This window comes from Brassica rapa, chromosome A09, assembly GCF_000309985.2.
Source record: "Brassica rapa cultivar Chiifu-401-42 chromosome A09, CAAS_Brap_v3.01, whole genome shotgun sequence".
Classification (NCBI taxonomy): Eukaryota; Viridiplantae; Streptophyta; class Magnoliopsida; order Brassicales; family Brassicaceae; genus Brassica; species Brassica rapa.
The window spans coordinates 2684751-2706474 of NC_024803.2; the positions used below are offsets into that span (position 1 = coordinate 2684751).

Sequence of the window (21724 nt, forward strand, 5' to 3'; positions counted from 1 at the left end):
GGCATATGTCTATGCATGTGTTACGTGTAGATTGATAAACACCGAGACCAACGGTTGAGATGGAAGTAAGAGGAATAGGCACGTGCGGGAAAGCAAAAGAAGAGAAGAAGCTATACTAGTGAGGGAAGGATAGATGATATGTTTCCTTTGTACTGGGAACAGAACATCACGACTCTGTCTCTATCTATATGTACTTCTTCTTCACTACTTGTGTTTCTTTTTTCTTTCAGTTAGTTTTCCCACGATTTTCACAACTTTCTTGTGTTCGTATTTATGATTCAGTCATTATTTACGCATTTTTATTTGTCTGAAAATTATTTACAACACACGCACATAAGTATACAAGATTCATGTGTGGTATGTATCGTCTAAAGGCATGCAAGATCATGTGTGTGAAAACTGAAAAGGATGTTTGTGTTTTGTAACAGTGAATATCGATGTTGGAGTGTATTCATTACATCGGTCAAATAGCGTTTTATTGGTATACTAGGTCTTTTCATGCACTATGTGCAGTAATAAACATTTAAATTTAAATTGTATTTAAAAATAAAATTTATTATCATTTTCGATTTTATTATTTTTATCAATATTTTAATATAAATTTTAATTTAATTGAACATAAAATTAAAAGAAAATAAGCAATTTTGTTTATTTTAAATTATGTTTAAGAATAGATATGTATATATTTAAAATTCTAAATTTAGATAGATTTTTTATCTATTTATTATGGAATTATGGATACAATATTTTAAATCAACTTGTATAAAATTAGAAAAATAAATTGATATAAAATTTGTATAATTATCAAAAAGTACGATTAAACAGTATTTTAACAATTTGTAGATATATAAAAGAAGCTAATAATATTATGATTAAAATTTATAATTTAAAAAAAATGTAAAAACTTTGAAAATATTTTGTAGTAATAATTGTATAATTATTAAAATATAAATAAATAATATTTTCGAAATTTGTAAAAATACTTATAATTCTATTATTATATCATTTAGTGTCATATTTGAATAGACTTACTTTAATGATGATGTATAATTTAATAACATATTCTAAAAAGTTTACCAAAAATATAATACATTAAATGTAATTGTTCATATCACATTTAACCATAAACTATGTCATCATTTCTATTATGCCTTGTCATATTTAGTTAGTAAAAATGATTATAGAGAGGACATGTGTCAAATTTACTTTACAATTAATGTCTAGCGGGTACTGAAAATAAGACTTTCGAATTCATAGAAATGATATGCAAATCTGACTTAATAATTTCTCACTCAAATGTTGATAATTATAAACATTTTCTTACTCTTTCTTCAAGAGAAAAACATGTTCTTTCTAGACTAGTAGATGACTTGTTAGGCCTAAGCATATTTGTATATAATTATAATCTAAAATAAGAAAAGAGAAAACTTATATGTGTATTATACCTCTTCAAAGTTTCATAATCTTGTTTAATGTTTTAGCTGATATAAATTGATCTAACAACTTGGTAAATAATTTTTAAAAATGATATGTATTTTATTTTATTTTGCTAAATGGTTAGTATCATTAAAAACAAAAAAGATAAGGGCCAAATTAAAGGCTGAAAAACTTACACATGTAGAGTAAATTAAACTGTCAAAGAATAAAAATCAATAACAGTATGCTAGATTCACTCAAACTTATTGCTGAATAATATCATAGGTAGTAAAAATAAGGGCCAAATTAAAATCATATTCTCAATATATTTGTTTTTTGAAAATTAGGTCAACAAAATTCTCTTATACCTTATGAAAACCCCACAAATGGGCTATATATATTTCAGATTTTCAATTGTCATGATGATCATGTTTCCACGTAAGCAGAGACATGATGTAAAATGTCATCAATTCTAACTTATAAAAGAGTGGAGTGGGAATAAGAAGAAAAGGGCAAAGAAAAAAGAGAAAGGAAAGGTATACATAATTTTCAAGTCGATTCTAGGTTGATAACTACAGTGAGAGGGAGACAAGACATTGCGCTATACCTAATTCTAACTAGTTTCATTTTCTAGACTGATGGACCAATCATATCAATTTCTACTTATATCTTTAGTTTGGGTTCCACAAATATCTTTACCAATGAAAATGGAAATCAAAGGTCGCTGTTTGTTATATGCAACCATAAATATTAAATTTCAAAATTCAAGACTGTCTAGTTTCAAAAGAAAACCACAAAGTGATTTTCTCTTCTAAAATATTTTACTTTTCATCACGAATCAAATAAAAAGCATTTATCTGTTCTTCTATTTTTTTTTTTTTTGATCAAATTATCTGTTCTTCTATAAGAATGCATATTCGGTTAACAAAACAAAGTGATGCTAGTTTACTTTCGTCTACAGATTCAAACCAAAGAGACGTTTACGTTATTTGGGACACCATCTTCTTGATTAATGCATAATAATTGTTGAATGTTCTAAAGATTAGTATATATGAGAGATATTTCTAGTTATGAGAAAAATTAACTCTATACCTTAACAGAATTACTTGTAGAAGATTTGAAAATTAGATGAAGAGATGATCAGATAATGGAACTTTGTACTAAGCTGGTCAGCATATCGTGAATAAATTTGATTTGATTTGAGTTTTTGTTCTTGTTATTATCTGTTGTTTAAAATTGCTACATACCTATATATTCGTTTGTTTATGTGACACCTCTGTACGAACAAAAATCTGATTCGGATTCGTACTTTTGTGTTCAACAAAATCTCATTAAAATGGGTAATTTTATTTAATTCCGTTTTATGTATTTTTCCTCAAACTCTGCTTAAGTTTGTATCTATTATACTTATACAGATTACAATTCCACAATGTAAAAAAAAAAAAAAACAATTCCACAATGTACACACTCCACACAAAGAAATTGGAAAACAAATAATGAAATAAATATTTATGAAATCCCCACCATGCCTATGAATCAACTCAACCAAGTTACTAAAGAAAAACTCTATAAAAGGGCTTCTTCTTTTCATATTTTAAAACCTCTCATCTCAATCAAAACAAACTCTAACAATGGTGGCCGAAGAAGATTCACGTCTCATAAATCTCCAACACAAGTACAAGCAGACAATGCCCGAGGTATTTTATTTTATCTAAAATATCTATCCTCAGTATACTTCTTTTTCAGATATCTCTCATAAAGTTCAATTATATTATTTCACTTTATATTTTAAAAAGGTTGTGGAGGAGATGAAGAAAATTTGGGACATAAGTTTCCCGGTAGCTGCCATGAGCATACTAAACTACCTAAAGAACATGACATCGGTCGTGTGCATGGGCCGACTAGGAAGCCTCGAGCTCGCCGGAGGAGCCTTAGCCGTTGGATTCACCAACATAACCGGTTACTCTGTTCTCTCCGGTTTAGCCACCGGTATGGAACCACTTTGTGGTCAAGCCATCGGCTCTAAAAACCCTCAACTCGCTTCCTTGACCCTCAAGCGAACCATCTTTCTCCTCATCTTAGCTTCTCTTCCCATCTCTCTCCTCTGGCTTAACCTCCAACCTCTAATGCTAATCCTCCGACAACAACAAGACATCACACGAGTCGCATCTCTCTACTCCTCCTTCTCTTTGCCTGATCTTATAGCTAATAGCTTCCTACATCCTTTGCGTATCTACCTGCGTTGTAAAGGCAACACGTGGCCTTTGATGTGGTGCACGTTAGTCTCCGTCCTTCTTCATCTCCCCGTTACCGCTTTCTTCACGTTTTACATCTCTCTCGGCGTCGCTGGAGTCGCGGTCTCATCTTTTCTCACCAACTTCATAGCCTTGTCGCTTCTCCTTTGCTACATATACTTTGAAGAACATAACAACGACGAAACCAGTCTTAAAACGCCGTTGGTGCTCATGTCTGGCTCGAGTGACTTCGGTAATGATGAGGTGTGGTCAACGCTGGTCAAACTCGCGGTCCCGAGCTGTATAGCGGTTTGTTTGGAGTGGTGGTGGTACGAGTTCATGACAATCCTCGCCGGCTATCTCCCGGAGCCAAAGGTGGCGCTAGCAGCGGCCGCCATCGTGATCCAGACAACGTCACTGATGTATACAATCCCGACGGCGCTCTCCGCCGCAGTTTCCACGAGGGTGAGCAACGAGCTGGGAGCAGGACGGCCAGAGAAGGCAAAGACGGCGGCGGCAGTAGCGATCGGAGCCGCCGTGGCCGTTTCGGTGTTCGGGCTTGTGGCCACTACCATGGGGAGAAAGGCTTGGGGGAGAGTTTTCACGGCGGACGAAGTTGTCCTCGAGCTGACGGCGGCGGTTCTTCCGGTTATAGGAGCTTGCGAGCTTGCCAACTGTCCTCAGACCACAAGCTGCGGGATCCTACGTGGCAGTGCGAGGCCACGTGTAGGAGCCAAGATTAACTTCTACGCCTTTTATGTTGTCGGAGCACCAGTGGCGGTTGTTTTAGCCTTTAGGTGGGGCTTAGACTTCATGGGCCTATGCTATGGCTTACTTGGGGCCCAGATTGTTTGTGCAATCTCCATTTTGACCGTTGTGTATAAGACAGATTGGAACAAAGAGTCCTTAAAGGCTCATGACTTGGTGGGCAAAAACGTCATATTACCTGTTGTCGATCAAGTTATTATCAAATGCGAAGAAGGTCTACACTAACAGAATATTCAGTTGTTGTTCATGCTATCTCTATTTCTGTTGCATTGATTTTTTTTTTCTAAAACTTTCCACATATACAGTAGAACCTTTATAAGTTAATATTCGATAAATTAATAATTTCTATAAATTAATGAATTTCACGGTTCCAATTTGGACCGATTCAAAATTTGTCACAAATCGATAAAATAATAAGATACTAACTTTTAGAAAATTATATGTAAATATATGGTGCCATTAAAAATATAAGTTAATAATTTATATGTATATATATTTTATATAAGTAAGAGTCTATTGTTATATTGTTTGTTTTATATTCACAATGGAATTATCTTTATATTAGCACTTAATATATTTTGATGAGATTTAGTAATATTATATCTAAAACCACATTTAAGTTCTATGCAATATATATTATATACACCAACTAATATTATAAAATTAATATAAATGTAAAATTTCAAAAAGATAATAATTAATGTCTATACACTAAAATAATTATTTTTCTTATCTTAGAATAAATATATCTTAAAATAAAAATCTAAATAAGGAAACTTTTGTAAATTAATATCTTTATAAATTAATAAAATTTCAAAATCCTAACATTATTAATTTATAGAGATTCTACTGTGTATTATTTAAAACACATCAACATGATACATATATAAACACTTGAGTGTGTTTATTGGACAAAGTTACTTTAGTACATATTCATTGTTATTTTCCAAGAGATTTATGGTTTATTAGGTGTTTTAAATCAAGATAGTTGTGCAGTAAATTAGAAGTTTAATTTGTTACTGCTCAGTATAAAATGGGCTTAACAAAGAAATAAGCAGCTATACAGTTCATAGGATGTATCCAAGGATTAGTTTAGGTATTTTGATAGCTTATTGTATTGTTGATAATCATAGAAAATATTTGTTTTTTAAAAACTATATCTGATATTCATATTTGATAGGTTTCTTCGGTGGTCAAGCTATCTACGCAGCAATGTAAGCCAAATATGTGAATCCAAGACCCCACAAGAAGTTTCATAGGTTTGGAATTACTGTGCTTGATACTGAAGAAGTCAGTGGGAATGGACTAGTACTGAAAATGATTTATTAGATTATCAAATGTATTTCTCCTTGAGAAGGTTAAGAAAAAAATGAATCTTGTGCTCACCTGTTAGATGAGAACTTACACGTTGGAGTACCAGCAAACCAAAGTTTCAAACATATATTTAAGAAAGAGAAAAACAATCATGAATTGAAAATGATTTTATTAGATGTTTGTTTTTTCCATTCACCGTACTTGAACATTAAGTAAAGCGACTTAGCTCCAAATCCATCTCTATGCATGCACTTAAGCTGAGTACAATATAATTAGGGAGGGAAGTTTATAACACTCGTTTGTCTACTATGTCAATCACACTACAAGAATATAGGAAGAAGTTCAATTACCTTAACCATAAGTGTCCTAAATTCACTTAGGAAATGGGGATTGAGCTCTAACAATTGTAGCCAATTGCGGTGAAAGAAATTGATCAAGAGCCCCTTGATATGGGCACCATCTTCATCTTGATCCGTCATGATCATGACATGTTTCAATCTTCAATCCGATAATGGTTTTTATGTTCTGAAATTCTCTATTTTTGTTGATCTTATCCTTGATTGTTTTCTTCACATTTAATAACTTACCTTGCATATGATATACACCGTAAGTTTCGCTTTCTGACTCCTCCAGAGCAGAGATCTCATCCATCTGAACATCAAGGAAATGTAAAATATTTTTAACTTTATGTGATAATAGTTATATTTCTCAATTTCAAACATTGAGTTGTGTTGCGAAGAGAAATGTTTGAGGATAAACTGACAACAATGTGTTTGTACTACCAGTGTACAATATTTCTCTAAAGACTCTGCATCAAGCAGTTTATCAATTAAAAACTATATTTTAGAAAAATCGTTTAGTTTATAATTTGATGTTCCACCTGAACAGATATTTATACAGAGCCGCTTCAATTATTATTTGGCTAGAAACATACTTAAAAATGTGGCCTATAAACTTCTTAGAGGAATTGAACCCACAACATGTAACCCTTACAACATCATCCAAACCACTATGCATGAGACCATTCTGTCCAATGGTTAATCTTTCGGTGACTTGAAGCGTAAGCTTCTTTTGCTTTCTTCCAATGGCGGCTCTTAGCCTATGCTACATATATACCAATTTAGAACATTGTTTTTTTTTTACATCTCCAATTTAGGACATTGTTATTTACATAATTTGTCTCGAAAATATTCTATCCCACGTGATCATCCTATATATGTTTATGTGTCATTATTGGAAAATAGAGAATGTAAAACTTTATAGAAACAAAGATTGCTGAAGATTTTGCATTATTGAAGTGGGTGGATCATGGATTGCATGATGATGACTTTAATTAATTCGATTGGCAATGACCATGACGTGAATATATATTGGGTACGTGAGTGTATATAAAGATACCGAACCACATGGAAAACAAGAACTAATTGGCCGGAACACATGTGCATGTGGAGTCATACCAAAATAGGAATCATATAGTGTCCTTCTGGCTTCTCGCTTCTTTTCTTCACCTTAATAATCTCTCATAACAACTAAAGCTTTAAGTTCTTATTTGACTTGCAGAATCTTTAAATGGAAATATATTATTTTCATTTTCTTTTAATTAAATCCAAACTAAAGTTCATTTACAAGTTGGTAAGGGGAATAAACTGTGTCCGTCTGTCCGATCAAAGCGAAAATATTCAAGTTAGTAGGTTAGTGCGGTTAAACACACAATTATCACATTCCCATTTTTTTAAGACCACTTTCAAATAGTACAAGGCAATATTATCATGAAGATATATAAAAACTATAAAATTGTGAAAGCAGAACAAATTGTTAGCAAAGAAAAATTCATGGTTAGAGATATGTATGAGAAAATATTTGATGTTTAAAACTGACTCAAAGCACTTCCTCAATTAGATGAGAAGCTGAGAAAGTTAATTAATGAAGATGCATGCAATGGTAACTTTGACTAAGTGTAAATATTTTATCGAAAAAGAAGAGGAGAAAAGGTAAGCGTAAATGTATTAGCGAACATTAACAATCTATTTAGGTGTAGTGGAGAAAAGCTAAAAGGAGATAACAACTGGAAAAATGATCATTTAGTTTCTCAACAATATATCTGTTGCGATTTTGCTCTCAGGCACGTTTTTTAGAGGAAAGTACTAACCACCGGTTACTACTCTGCTGCTTCCTTTTACCCCACGTTTCTTTCCCTTTGCACCCCTTTATTCTCTGAAATCCCTGCAAAACTTTCAAAAAGTCTACCCACTTTAATAATACCCAGCGGTCCATAGACAGTTTCCTCCTCAAGACGCCTCTCCTCTGACCGGAACCTCACCGGGTTCAGCCCCCGACGACGTCGGCGGGTCAGCCAGGGTCTCCTGCGCCTGTTCTCCACTCTCAATATTCTCAGTCTCGTTCAAAGTTCACCCTTATCAGTTGTTTTTCTACTCTTATGGGTACTTGTAGTTGAAGGACAATACTTCTTTGGTTGCCATAACCTGTTATACTCTTCTTACCACCAACACCCAAGAGCATTTATCACTCAAGCAGTTATTGCAATCTTCTTTAACTATCCCCATCGGAAAGTATAAAGAGTTGTTGAAGCGATTTGGGTTGTTATAATCTCCTTAAGGTTTACAATAATATCTGAGCTGTTTGAAAAGAGCTTCTCTCCGGTCTTTCTCAATCCGGCAGCGTAAATCTCCTTAGCTTACAATGGCAAGACGCTACAGTCGTTCAGAGAAAGGAAAATGGCAAGGCCCTCCTGAGCCTCCAACCAAACGACCTCCGGTGCGTATACCGGCAAATGACTGCGATGACCTTATCGAAGCAAACAGATTAACAGTCATAGGCAGATTGACAAACTCTACGGTTCAAAAACCAAGAGCAGTAATAGACTTCATGGCCCAGGTCTGGAACTTGGAAGGAAGGATAGAAGGAAGAGTTCTTGGGCTGGATAAATTCCAGATCAAGTTTAGAACCGAGGAAGACCTTCTCCAGGTTCTTGAGAAGGGACCTTACCACTACAAACGGTGGATGCTCCTACTACAACGTTGGGAACCAACGGTTTCGGACCAATTCCCATCTAATATCTCCTTCAATGTCAAAATCCACGGTATTCCCTTACAATACTGGTCTGAGGGCACCATCCTTACTATAGGGCAGGAACTGGGATGCTGTGTCATCAGAGATGTCAAAGAAGCCAAGATCTGGGTGGAGGTTAATGGTCTCCAGCCACTAGTCATGAAAATGGAGATAGAACTACCAACTGATGATATTACCGAAGTTGAGTTCGAATATATCAAGATAGAGAAACATTGCTTCACATGTTTTTCTCTGTTCCATTAGGAGGCTGACTGCTTACAACGCCCTCAAAATGCTCTTCCTCCAAAAGACAGGATATTGGGTATCACTCAGAGCATTGCTCTACAGAGAATCGAGGCGGAAAAGCGACGTCATGATGACAGAAGAGGTTATAGAAGACCTGACGAATCACGCCCACTCACCAGAAATCCTGCTGCAGTGTATTCACAAAATAGAAGGGACTTATCATCTGAAGGGAGGCACTATTCTCGAGAGGGTGGCTATGGAAGAGACCACTCAATTCTGTCACGGACAGCTCGCTCAAACTCGGGATACCGCAGAACTGAGGCACCAAATATGCAATATAGAGTGGTGGAGAAGAGCAGACTTAGCTCGGGTTCTTCTGCTCCTCATCTTAACCCAATGGTTCAACCGGTAGTAGCTGCGAGTACGGGGAATATCCCGATAGCGCAAACAGAGTTACATCAGCAAAATCATACACCTATCCGCAACGTGAGAGACCGGTTAAGTGGTCCAATTGGTGAAACTGGAACACAGGCCCCAGCTTCCCGTCTAGAGATCACTCCAGCTCGTAACCTGCAATCTCGTATTGAAGTTCCAGACGCGAGCAGAGATGGTACGCACTCGGGCTCTCACGAAAGGAGATCTGCCCTCGAGAGACTTGCGGAGCCAAAATTAAGAAAACCTCCAAATTTTGAGTCCGGACGTCTCCAGGAACCTTCTGATCACATGGAAACTGAGGAGCAGCTTGCCCCAGCCATGATACCTGCAACAACTCGAAGCAACAATCTTAGTGCAGGGACAAGCAAGAGAGCGGGTCACGCTATACCGATTGCGTCTCAAAGTAAATCGGCGGGCAAGAGAAAAGTCCTTGCCAAAAAACGCATCGCTCGAAGCCCCCGCCAGACTCTCCTGCAGAGAAGATCAACCACTAGTAGCTCTTCTACCACTACTCGTAGGAGGCTAGTGGGGAACGATGATATCAATTTACCTTGTAATAAGGCAGTAACCAGCAATCAACAGACTAAGACAGGGCCTCCAACTACGGTGTTTATACCGGGCAGTACTCGAGGTGGGGTGGATTTTCGGCCCCAGCGCAACCCTCTTCCTTAGTCATCTTAAGCTGGAATTGTCAAGGACTGGGGAACGTCCTTACAATCCGGCGAATCAAGGAGATCCATAAGAAAATGGCTCCTAATGTAATGTTCCTCATGGAAACAAAGAACAATGATGAGTTTATCAAGCTTAAATTACAGAGTCTTCAGTTTGTTCATTACTTTTCAATACCTCCCATAGGACTTAGCGGCGGTCTCTCCTTGTTCTGGAACGATGATACTGATATAACGATACTGGAATCTAACCCCAATCTGATAGACACCAGAATCGTTCACAAGGGAGTCACCTCTTTTGTTTCTTTCGTGTACGGAGCCCCTGCTACTGAAGACAGAGCTGCATATTGGCAAAAACTAAACGCAGTGGGGCAGGGAAGAGACTCTCCGTGGCTGCTTACAGGAGATTTCAATGACATTTTAAATAATGCGGAGAAAGCTGGCGGTCCAGTTAGATACGAAGGTTCGTTCACAGCGTTTAGATCCTTTGTTGCACAAAACGGGCTATGGGATCTTAGCCACACCGGAGAATCACTATCATGGCGTGGTAACAGGCATACACACTTCATCAAATCCAGGCTGGACCGTTCTATGAGCAATTGTGCTTGGTCCGAAGCTTTCCCATTGGGAAGATGCCGCTATTTGAGATTTGAGGGCTCAGACCACAGGCCATTGCTGTCCTATTTCAACTCCGACAGACCGAAGAGGAGAGGTCTCTTCCGTTTCAACAGAAATCTCACTGAGCAAGAGGAAGTTACGCAAGTTATAAATGAGGCCTGGCACCACTCCCCGCTTCACTCCGTGATTGAAAAGCTAAACGCCTGCAGGAGAGGCATCATTAGGTGGGCAAGAGAACACCAAGATCAGAGTAACTTAGTGATCAAGCAGAACCAGGAAGCTCTAGAAGCTGCACTCTCAAGTGATAATCCGGATCAGAGTCTCATTGATGGGATATATGATATACTTCGCAAGTCGTATCTAGCTGAGGAGCAGTTTTGGCAACAAAGAAGTAGAATTCAGTGGCTCAAGCAAGGCGATAGAAATACGGGATTCTTTCATGCTGCTACCAGAACCAGGAGGAAAATAAACGCCATCCCGGTTCTAGAGGACGCACAAGGTGGAGCTGTCTACGAGGAACATGATATTACTCGAGTGATCTCTGATTATTTCACTCAAATTTTTAAGACCAACGGCAACAACTCCTTCACACAGATCCAAGGGCTCCTCAGCAACAAAGTAACACCGGAGATGAATGAGGCTTTGATTGCTATACCGAGTGATTCGGAAATTAGAGAAGCTGTGATGTCCATAAACGGGAACAAAGCCCCAGGACCCGATGGGTTTTCAGCTACATTCTACCAGTCCTACTGGCATATAGTGGGTGAAGATGTGGTAAAAGACGTTAAGAATTTTTTCAGCTCGAGTTACTTACACCCGCAGCAGAACGAAACTCACATCAGGCTTATCCCTAAGATTACGGGGCCGAGATCAGTGGCGGACTATCGTCCCATTGCTTTGTGCAACACCCATTATAAGATCATTGTAAAGCTTCTTACCCGGAGACTCAAACCGCTCCTGCCCAGCCTCATATCCCCCACCCAATCAGCGTTTGTTTCCGGTCGTGCGATCTCGGACAACGTTCTTATTACACATGAGACTCTCCACTTCCTACGAACCGCAGAGGCAAACAAGAGGTGTACAATGGCTGTGAAAACAGACATGAGTAAGGCCTATGACAGGATAGAATGGGGTTTCGTCAGGGAGGTACTAAAGCTACTCGGCTTCGATCCAATTTGGATAACATGGATCATGGCGTGCATCGAGTCTGTTTCCTATTCTTTCTTGATAAATGGTGCACCGCAAGGATTAGTAAAACCCTCCCGAGGTCTTCGGCAGGGAGACCCGCTGTCCCCCCACATCTTCATACTATGCACTGAGGTTCTCTCAGCTTTGTGCGCAAAGGGTCAAGCGGACGGGTCGCTTCCGGGAGTAAGGGTATCAAACAACAGTCCACCAATTAATCACCTTCTCTTTGCGGACGATACCATATTTTTTTGCAAATCAAAACCGGCATGTGTTACAGCTCTGATGAAGATCCTATCTATCTATGAGGCGGTTTCGGGTCAGCGGATAAATCCTCAGAAATCTGCGATTACTTTTTCGGCCAAAACACCCGATTCCACTCGAGCGCGGGTCAAAGAGACCATGGAGATTTATACCGAAGGAGGTGTAGGTAAATATCTCGGCCTTCCCGAACAGTTCGGACGCAAAAAGCGAGACATCTTTGCATCTATCCTAGACAGGATCCGACAAAAGTCTCATAGTTGGAGGGCTAAATTCTTATCTGGTGCCGGCAAGCAAGTGATGCTCAAGTCAGTACTCTCGGCCATGCCGTGTCACGCAATGTCTTGCTTCAAACTGCCACTCTCCCTATGTAAGCAAATACAATCTCTTCTTACTCGGTTTTGGTGGGATGCAAATCCGGAAAAGAGAAAAATGTGTTGGGTTGCTTGGGATACACTGGTTTTACCGAAATACGCAGGAGGACTTGGTTTTCGAGACATTGTAACCTTTAACGATGCTCTCCTTGCAAAAATCGGCTGGCGTTTAATCAAAGATCCGCAGTCTCTACTGGCTAAGGTTCTATTAGGGAAATATGCTCAGAACACCTCTTTCTTGGATTGTCCTATATCAGCCTCAGCCTCACATGGATGGAGAAGTGTCCTAGCCGGCAGAGATTTACTTCGGAAGGGCCTGGGCTGGGCAGTCGGGAATGGTGAGCAAATTAGAGTTTGGGATGCGCCCTGGCTCTCCTTCAAATCGCCATGTCAACCAATGGGACCCTCCACATTTGAAACCAAGAACCTGATGGTTAGCGACCTTTTGTGCCCCATAACAAACAGATGGGATGAGGAGAAGATCAGAAGATTCTTACCTCAGTATGAGGACATTATTTTGCAGATAAAAACCAGTTCAACTATAGCCACTGATACATTGCTCTGGCTACCGGAAAAAACAGGAACTTACTCCACAAAGACAGGTTATGGCGTGGGGATTTTAAGTACTCGGCCGCTGAACCTTGTGAATGAACCGGTAAACTGGATGTCACATATCTGGAACGTAAAGACCAGTCCTAAGTTAAAAGATTTATTATGGCGAGTGGTGAGAAAAGCCATTCCGGTCAGCTCAAACCTGGAAAGGAGAGGCTTGCCGAGTTTTAACTGCAAAACATGTGGAGCACACGAAGATGCCCTTCACGTTTTCCTCAAATGCCCACTGGCGGAGGAAGTCTGGAACCACATTCCGACTCTCCATAGACCTTCAAGTTCCCTTCCATCTGTGGCAGAATTGATTAAACAAGGTGGTACTCTTACTCCTCTACCACCTACTGGCTCATCTTCCCCATTGTGGCCTTGGGTTTTATGGAATTTATGGAAAGCTAGGAATAAGCTGCTGTTTGAGAACAGGATGTTCACAGCTAAAGAGATTGTACTAAAGAGTATTAAAGATGCCAAAGAGTGGAGTCAGGCACAAGTTAATACTGGAGCTTCAACGCCTGTGTCGCCTCTCTCAAATCGATCGCCCCGCCATTCGCATGCGCCCCCCCGTCCTTCCAACCAGACGTGTTAGTCTGCAGTGTTGATGCGGCTTGGGACATTCACTCGGGAAGGTGCGGTATAGGCGGCATTTTCAACAGTACTTCATTGATGGCTCCCCCCAACATCTCGGAAGCACATAGTCACGTATCATCAGCTTTAATGGCCGAAGCCATTGCTGTCCATCGAGCGGTATCTCTTGCCGTCTACTCAAACGTCCGATCCCTGGCAGTTCTATCTGATTCTCTATCCCTGATCAACTTGCTGAGGAAGGGAGAGTACCAAACTGAACTGTTCGGTATCATGTTTGATATCTATCACTTTATGTCTCTATTCGATGTTATCTCCTTTCATTTTATCTCTCGAAACTTCAACTGTGAGGCTGATTGTGTGGCAAAATCAGCTCTTACAATGTCTGTAACAAACCCCCTTATTGGTGGGTAAAACCTCTTTAGTTAATGCAATGCTTGTTTGACCAAAAAAAAAAAAAAAAAAGCTAAAAGGAGATGGGTGGAGGCCTAGGAGGGTGACACATCATGTTTTGTTTCCTTTGTTGTGAACAAATTATTTTGCTGCTACGATCCTGGTTCCATGACATAGGTTTTTGATAATTTGAAGGTTTTAAACAAAATAAAATGTGTGATCTCAAATTATATTACTTGTTAAGAATATGAAATGGTAACTTCTTCAGTTCTACCCATAGATGCATTCGAGAAGTGCAGCTAATTGTTATTTCCTTAAGAGACTTTCAGATCTTACTAAAAAGTTACCGACCAACAAGACTAATGCTAGGTTTTCTAAAACTGAGTTGTCTTCATACCCTTTTTTTTTTTTTTTTTTTGAACACAAGTTGTCTTCATACCCTTAGACCTTCATTAATTGTTCATCTACTTGAAAGACAGCCTTGGGTTCTTTGGTGAAACGCTGAGATAAAGCTTGATGCGGGTTATCAACGGGAATTTGAATTATATGAACAGAGGTTTTCAGTCATATTATTCTGACTCAAAACAATGAACATTTGGCAGAATTGGCTAAATACATACTTCAACCTTAGCATAGAAGCTCGCAGGGTTTGATCTGCGTGGTGTGTGCAAATTGACATATATTGTGATAATCCAATAAATTAATGTTTAAAACGAGTGTAAAGGACCACAAGTCAAATCACAATAAGCATGTGCTCCAAAGACGTTTATTAATTAAGTTTTGGTCACAAAAGCATAAATAAATAAGTACACTGATCATCACAGTCGAATAAATAAGCTTAACACAAATAACACAGATAGTATCAAACTAAAAGAAGAGGCGTTCCGTTCATTCATCAGACGGTAGTAGAAAGAACCTTCTCAACCTGATAATATGTGTTGATTTTGATTTTAAGCATTCGATCGAACCACTCAACTTTCCCCCAAATTTCATTTTCACTATCGTCGTCGTGCCGCCTTTCAAGCGCAATCTCAGCACACCAAATCTCCTTGTAACGGCTGCTAGGTTTACCAGCTTGATCCCACACAACCATCATCTTCCCACCATAATCAGCCAATCGAATAACTCTATCACGAGTGATCCTGGGTAATCCAACCAAACCGTGCAAAAAGCTCCATATCCTTTCCTCAGTATCATACCATCTGAACACTCCATCAAAAGCAGAGTACAAAACGTTCCCTATAACACAGTAAGCATCAGAAAACATACACCAACCCATCCGTCCCCCGACCATTTCCCATTTACCTTCCTTGGGATCGTAAGCAACCACCTCTTCGTTAGTCACCGCATGGAACTTTCCGTCAATAGATACAGTTTTTTCCTTAAAAATAAAACTCTCTTTTCTTTTTGTCGACACAGAATCCCAAATTTGGGTTTCTGTATCAAACACCTCGAAAGAGTTCTTCAAACTAGAATCCATACCTGCTACATATATCTTCCGACCAAGGACGCTGGTGGAAAGTGAAGAGAGTTGAACCGGCAAACTTGGAGCTTCTACCCACGTATGAGACTTGCAATCCAGTATCGGGACTCTAGGCAAGGCGATATTGTAGATATTAGAACCAACTGCTACCACATTCCTAAAGCGCGAAGGAGGAGAACTGGGAACATGGACTCTAGCCAAAGCGTACCCACTTGATCCAGTTTTTAGAGTTTTACCAGGCTTCAGGCAGAGGGTGAACCAGGTAGCCTCATCACGATGACTTTGTAAGCACACGTAGAGGCAAGTCTCTGTGAAGCCCAAGAGTGACCGGGTCTTGTAAAGCTCCGGAGAAGATACGAGCGATCGGAAGCTCTTGGAGACGAGTGAGAGAGTCGGATAGTACAGCCTTGAGATGCGTGCGACGCAGATTAATACCAAATCATAGGGAAGCGACGGAATCGGGGACGATTTCGGCGGCGGTGGCGTCGGGGACGGCGAACTCTTCCTCCTTTTCTCCCGGGACGACATTGACGTAATTGGCTTTTTTAAGTTGAGCTTTTTTTGTATACAAATAAAAAATAGTTGTGCTGTATGGGCTGTTACTTTTTAAAATAAACGGTCAAATGGGTCCTTACTAAAACATATTTAATCTTTCTCTAAATTTATGTTATTCTTCAACGAGAAAAACTAAATTTTCTCATAACAACCGGTTAACTATATCGGTTTGATACGCTGCCTAATCACGTCCGTTTTGTTGCGCTGTCTCGTAAGACCAGTAGTAACTTGGCAGTTAATCTCAAAATCACAACAAGGTGCAGATATTAATAAAAACTCTTGAACTGTACGAGATCTACTTGTTGCTGTTTCACCTAGAAACACCTGTGAGTTGTCTGATCTGAATCTAAAGATGAGTTTTTGTTCCACTAAAATGGCTTTCTGCAATAAACCAAGCCGCCTCGTGATGAGACAAGGAGCTTCTCTCCCTCCCTTTCAGGTCTTTCTCTTCGGAAGCGACTCACCACCGTCACCACCAGGAGACGCACAGCTTCCTCGAGCCAGAGAGGTATATCAACAGCTGCGAAGCCCCCAAAGATCCCAAAGAGGCTGAGAGGAAGCTTGCGCAGCTTAGGAGAGACTATGCCAAGAAAGTGAGTCTGTACCGTTAAAACTACATTCATGAGATTGAGATGCTTCGTGTTGAGAGTCTGCTGTTTCATTTCCTGAAGATGCTTTGTGAATTGTAGACTAATCTTCCCTTTTTGCTTTACCCTTAACAAGGATTTGAGGAGCTCATATAGTGAAATTTGCGACTGATGTTGTAATGCTGAGATGAAACACTTTTTGTAATACAATTTGAGTACTGAACTGAAAGCACAGAATGGCTTATATATAAATCTTTAACAGTTTTTTTTTTGTAATGAGCAGTTTTAAAGTCTATTACAATATACATACACTCATAAGCTAAGAGGCTTTGCTACATACATCAAGACTAGTGTAATGATCTCTTGTTTCACCAGATTAACTTGTCTTCAAGCATGGTTGACCATAACAAGTCCCGCACAATCTCTCTTTCTAGTCTTCTCTTCATCTATAATGAGCTTTTCATATGAAAACTAAAAACCGAAAAGTGTATTTGGATCCAAGTTGGGTATATTGTCCAGTTTATCTATAATTACACAGAATATAGACGCTATGCCATGAATAAGATAAAATGGGAAAATCGCATAAAAAAATCTTAAAATGACACCTATTAACACTTTAAACCTTCAGTTATTTTACTAGTATATTAAACCTTCAAATTAGCTTTTGTGTCATAAAAACTTTCAAACTGGCTTATTTATTCACCAAATCGAAAATGTGACATGTTGACATGTAAATGAAATGATGTGTTAGTTTTTTTTTTAATTTCTTTAATTAATATAAGCAATTAATAAGAAATAAAATAAGAAACATAAATTAAAATAAGAAAAACTACAGAAAATCTTACAAATCGATTTTTTTAAAAAAAATCTTAAAATTTAAAAGTTAATTCACTTTTAAAAAAAATGAAAAATTTGCAAAGTTTTGTAAAATTATATAAAATCTCTAATTGTTTTTCAAAAAATAAATTATTTCGAACATATCAATATTGACAATAACACTTTCCGTCGTAGCACGACTAAGAGTAACATTTTCCAACGACGATGACGTCAAATCCATTATCATCCATATGTCAAAAATTGCCACTGTTTCGAACATATCACCATTTTGAACATATCAAAATTAAAAGATTTTAAAATTAATAAAATGTAATTCTTAATAGTGATATGAGGAAAGTGTTACTTTTAGTGGGTTCATATGTTCGAAATTAATTGCTTATAAAAAATTGATTTTTCAAATTTTCTGTTGTTTTCTAATTTTTAATTTATGTTTCCTATTTTATTTCTTATTAATTACTTATATTAAATAAATAAATAAATAATATTTTTTAATAAAGAAAGAAACTGACGCGTCATCTCATTTGCATTCCACATTAGCGAAATTGAAGGTGTTTTATGATACAAATTTAAATAGTTCTGATATATAAGTCAATCTTTTTCTTGGAATTAAAGTTTCCACCTCTTACAAAATGATTCTGAGGCTTTAAGAATTAATGTCACAAAATTAATTATTCTAATAATATAAAATTGGATCGGATTAGTGTTTCCATCTAAACATCAAGTACAAGCTTTTTAATTTTGTGTGATAATAGTTCTCTCTCAATTTCAAACGTCGAGTTGGTGTGCTGTAAAGAAATATGTTTGTGGATAAACTTACAAAAAAGTAGTTTGCGTTATCAACGTACAATATTTCGCTAGCATCCGCATCATGCAGTTTCTTAATTAAAACCTCAATTATTTGCTTTACATAGAAAGTTTTGGTGAAAACAGCTCTCTGTGACTAAGAATCGTCACTTGTGAAACAAAATAGAAAAACAAAGAAATTTAAGTATTATTTCTAGAAACCATAGAAAATAAGATAGATGAAGCACACATACTAACTTTTTTCTCAAATTTTGAATTTAGATCCAAAAAAATTCGCTGTATGAATCAGTTTTTCTTTTATTTTTCCTGAGAATCAAAATTTGAGTTGCCAATCAAGACATTAACAAATATATATATATGACTTTTCACATCAACAACACTCTTGTCATTGTGATTTTTTTTCATGATATCCTTAATACGCTATGTGGCCTTTATAACCACATGATTAACATGTGTACTACCACCATTGATTGTCGCAATTGAGTTGACAAAACTGATCTGGTAGTAGAAGAAAAACAAAATTATTTTATTCATTCTTCATGAAATTTAGAAGAATTATATCAAGTCAAATACACATTACGTGTTCAAACCGACCCTTGATTAAGTTCACACATAATTCTCATCCTCTGTGGGACTTGCTCTTTTGTTTTGAATTTCTTAATCTCTCTAAACTAACACAGAAGACTCAAATGATATCATTCATAGATAATCAAATAAAAAGTCCATAGAGAACATTCATACCTTGGTGGAACTGAAGGGTACATATATACCAACATAAGCCTATAATTATGCTAATTCGATGTGATTCTCATTAAGCTTTACTCTTATAGCATCTCCAAAATTTCCCGCAAACTATAAAACCATGGAACTCAGAACAACAATGATATTCTTATCCTACTTGGTCATACCAAACTGCGGAGATCTGGTTTGAATGACACTTCTCCCACCTATTGGCCATATTTTTTTTCTTCTAAAATATTTTACTTTTCATCATGAATCAAACAAGAAAACGATCTATAAGAAAACACATTTTAGAAAACACATTTTCTTGATTACTGCATAATAATTGTTGAAGGTTCTAAATATTAGTATATATGAGACTTTCTATTTATAGAAGTACTGGAATCTTAATAGAATCACTTTTTAGAAGATTTTGAAAATTAGATAATTAAAGAGATGCTCGTAAAATGGAACTTTGTAACTAAGTTTTTTTTTTCTCTTTCAACACCATCTCCTCAGAAGTTAGCAACCTATGCTTTTGATGTTAACAAGATAGTGTATCTTACACAGTGCTGTGATTGTATTGCGCAGGTTCTATGGGTTGTAGTGAGACGGAACCATCCATAAAGCTACTGTTGCCTACTTTTGGACTTGCATCTTATAAGCTCATAGTATTTGTACGGAACCAAAACACAGCTCAAGAGTGCCAAAGATCACTTCTTTCCAACAAGCTGCTGACAAATGGCTTGAGATGCAACACATTTTTTTATAGAGTTTGATTGCTGAACTGAAACACATCTTGGCTTACATATATTTTTTTTTGTCAGCGGCTTATATTATATCAATCTTTAACATGTTTTAGAAATGAAAAGTTTTTAGTTTTGACTAGTTTTGAGTCTTGAGTAGAGGAAGAAGTTCCATTTCTTGAATATGCACATTAAGGTTCCCCCAACAAGTACATTCTGACAACATACATACACTCATAAGCTACTACGCTCTGCTACATACATCTCTTGATTCACCATTACTAGTAAGAGATTATAACTTGTCTTCAAGCATGGTTGACCACAACAAATCTCGCACAAACTCACTCTTTCTTGCCTTCTCTTGATCTTCATTCGAAAGTGATAGCCTTTGAGAGGTGTCCTTAGGTGAGACTTTTGTTACACAGTCTCTTTCCTCGATGGGTATGACAAGCTCATTAGCCAAAGGAGGACGAAACATAAAGGATGAGAGCAAAGGATCAGAATCTAGATTGGATGAGGGAATGAAAGTGGAAGCTCCTCCAACTCCGAGAGATTTTCTTAGTGTAAGATAGTTAGAGCTATATCCACCTCTACGCAGCCTTCTCCTTCGCTGCACGTAAACTCTTAACACATCAAGGAGTACCAAAACGACCCTCCAAACTCCAGCAATGATGGTACAAAACAAAAAACATAGAAGGTAGTATCCAAACTTCAAAAAGGATATCTTGAAAACGTTGCAGTGTTGCGTTGTAATATGGCCAACGATGTCTAATCCCACCTTCTTTGAGCAGACAGGACAAACCTAGTCAAAAGACAAAACCATTTGAACACTCTGTTCTTACATCAAAGATAAGACACATAAGAAAACCAAAGTTATTACCATACTAATGGTGTGATAATTTTGCTCAATGCTCACTTAATTAAGCTAAGCAGTGAATAAAAAAAGTAACCTTTCTATTTCAGGTAAGTTTCAGACTAAAACCAAATGAAAATAAGAACCAAGTTTTATCTAATCATTTGAACACTCTGTTCTTATATCAAAGATAACACATAAGAGGAGATAACACATAAGAGGAACCTAAGTTACTAATGGTGATACGGAGCTCAATTCTCACTTAATTAAGCTAAGTAAAGCGTTAAAAAGGCAACCTTTCTATTTCAGGCAAGTTTCAGACACAAAGCCTAATCAATGTAAGAACCAGCCATGTAAAGTGTGAAGATGATTTACCCCGTTCTTGGCTTCAACAGGATGCTCTTCATCAATGTGGCAACAAAGGCCAAGAATATCAAACTCATCTGAACAGAAGGGGCAGATAAACTCTGCTTTCACATTGTCTTCTTCTCCTTTCACATCTTCTTCCAAACACAACAAATCTGCCACCATTTGTTAAATTAGTCAAAAGAAAGAAGGTAACTTTACATATATGTAACCCATGTACTTTTAATTAAGCCAAAACAGAATAGAACCTGATCGAGAGGGGTAATTGATCAACGAATTAGACTCCATTTTTTGTTAAAAGAAATTGAAGATAGATTAGCTAACCCTAGAAGAATGAGTGAAAGAGAGAGTTGAAGGAAGAGCTGTGAGATGAGATAACTCGTGGGTGGATTCGGTTTTGTTCGTATTTACAGTGTTGACCAAACACACTAACAAGTGGCTTTGTTGTGTTTCAGTTTCACACATGTGCCTTTTGTGGCTCGTGTGTGACCTTTTGTCTTTTTATCCAAGTTTTTTTTTTTGGTAATACCTTTTTATCCAATTTGTGTATATTAGTTTCTCTATAATTACATAAATTATAGAGGCTATGTCATGAATAAGGGGA

General features: G+C 37.5%; 3 protein-coding genes across 7 annotated transcripts; 1 reads left to right on the plus strand and 2 right to left on the minus strand.

Moving 5' to 3' along the window:
- Positions 1–770: 770 nt before the first annotated feature.
- Positions 771–5895, plus strand: LOC103837275 (protein DETOXIFICATION 55). Of its 2 annotated transcripts, XM_009113617.2 has the most exons (3): positions 771–3113; positions 3213–4632; positions 5599–5895. In XM_009113617.2, the coding sequence occupies exons 1-3, from the start codon at positions 3048–3050 to the stop codon at positions 5634–5636; spliced, it is 1524 nt and encodes a 507-aa protein (XP_009111865.1). In that variant the 5' UTR covers positions 771–3047; the 3' UTR covers positions 5637–5895. The 2 variants fall into 2 exon arrangements, with proteins under 2 accessions (XP_009111865.1, XP_009111866.1); XM_009113618.2 differs by lacking the exon at positions 5599–5895 and having other exon boundaries at positions 3213–4774.
- A 9007-nt stretch (positions 5896–14902) lies between these two features.
- Positions 14903–19812, minus strand: LOC103837277 (F-box/kelch-repeat protein At4g39550). Of its 3 annotated transcripts, none has more exons than XM_033278915.1 (2): positions 15652–19812; positions 14903–15408 (listed from the first exon to the last, which is right to left on the minus strand). In XM_033278915.1, the coding sequence occupies exons 1-2, from the start codon at positions 16178–16180 to the stop codon at positions 15065–15067; spliced, it is 873 nt and encodes a 290-aa protein (XP_033134806.1). In that variant the 5' UTR covers positions 16181–19812; the 3' UTR covers positions 14903–15064. The 3 variants fall into 3 exon arrangements, with proteins under 3 accessions (XP_033134806.1, XP_009111868.1, XP_033134805.1); XM_009113620.3 differs by having other exon boundaries at positions 15475–19812; XM_033278914.1 differs by having other exon boundaries at positions 14903–19812.
- A 246-nt stretch (positions 19813–20058) lies between these two features.
- LOC103837278 (protein DEHYDRATION-INDUCED 19 homolog 7) lies at positions 20059–21642 on the minus strand. Of its 2 annotated transcripts, XM_009113622.2 has the most exons (4): positions 21369–21575; positions 21130–21275; positions 20626–20703; positions 20059–20517 (listed from the first exon to the last, which is right to left on the minus strand). In XM_009113622.2, the coding sequence occupies exons 1-4, from the start codon at positions 21406–21408 to the stop codon at positions 20194–20196; spliced, it is 588 nt and encodes a 195-aa protein (XP_009111870.1). In that variant the 5' UTR covers positions 21409–21575; the 3' UTR covers positions 20059–20193. The 2 variants fall into 2 exon arrangements, with proteins under 2 accessions (XP_009111870.1, XP_009111869.1); XM_009113621.2 differs by having other exon boundaries at positions 20059–20703; positions 21369–21642.
- Positions 21643–21724: the final 82 nt, after the last annotated feature.

Excerpts from the sequence above, each read along its gene's own strand:
- LOC103837275 (XM_009113617.2), top strand. The coding sequence starts at position 3,048 with ATGGTGGCCGAAGAAGATTCACGTCTCATAAATCTCCAACACAAGTAC. Across the intron at positions 3,114-3,212 it reads ACAAGCAGACAATGCCCGAG|GTTGTGGAGGAGATGAAGAA; the intron begins GTATTTTATTTT and ends TATTTTAAAAAG. Across the intron at positions 4,633-5,598 it reads TATTATCAAATGCGAAGAAG|GTTTCTTCGGTGGTCAAGCT; the intron begins GTCTACACTAAC and ends CATATTTGATAG.
- LOC103837277 (XM_033278914.1), bottom strand. The coding sequence starts at position 16,180 with ATGTCGTCCCGGGAGAAAAGGAGGAAGAGTTCGCCGTCCCCGACGCCA.
- LOC103837278 (XM_009113621.2), bottom strand. The coding sequence starts at position 21,408 with ATGGAGTCTAATTCGTTGATCAATTACCCCTCTCGATCAG. Across the intron at positions 21,276-21,368 it reads CAATTACCCCTCTCGATCAG|ATTTGTTGTGTTTGGAAGAA; the intron begins GTTCTATTCTGT and ends AAATGGTGGCAG. Across the intron at positions 20,704-21,129 it reads CTGTTGAAGCCAAGAACGGG|GTTTGTCCTGTCTGCTCAAA; the intron begins GTAAATCATCTT and ends TCTTTTGACTAG.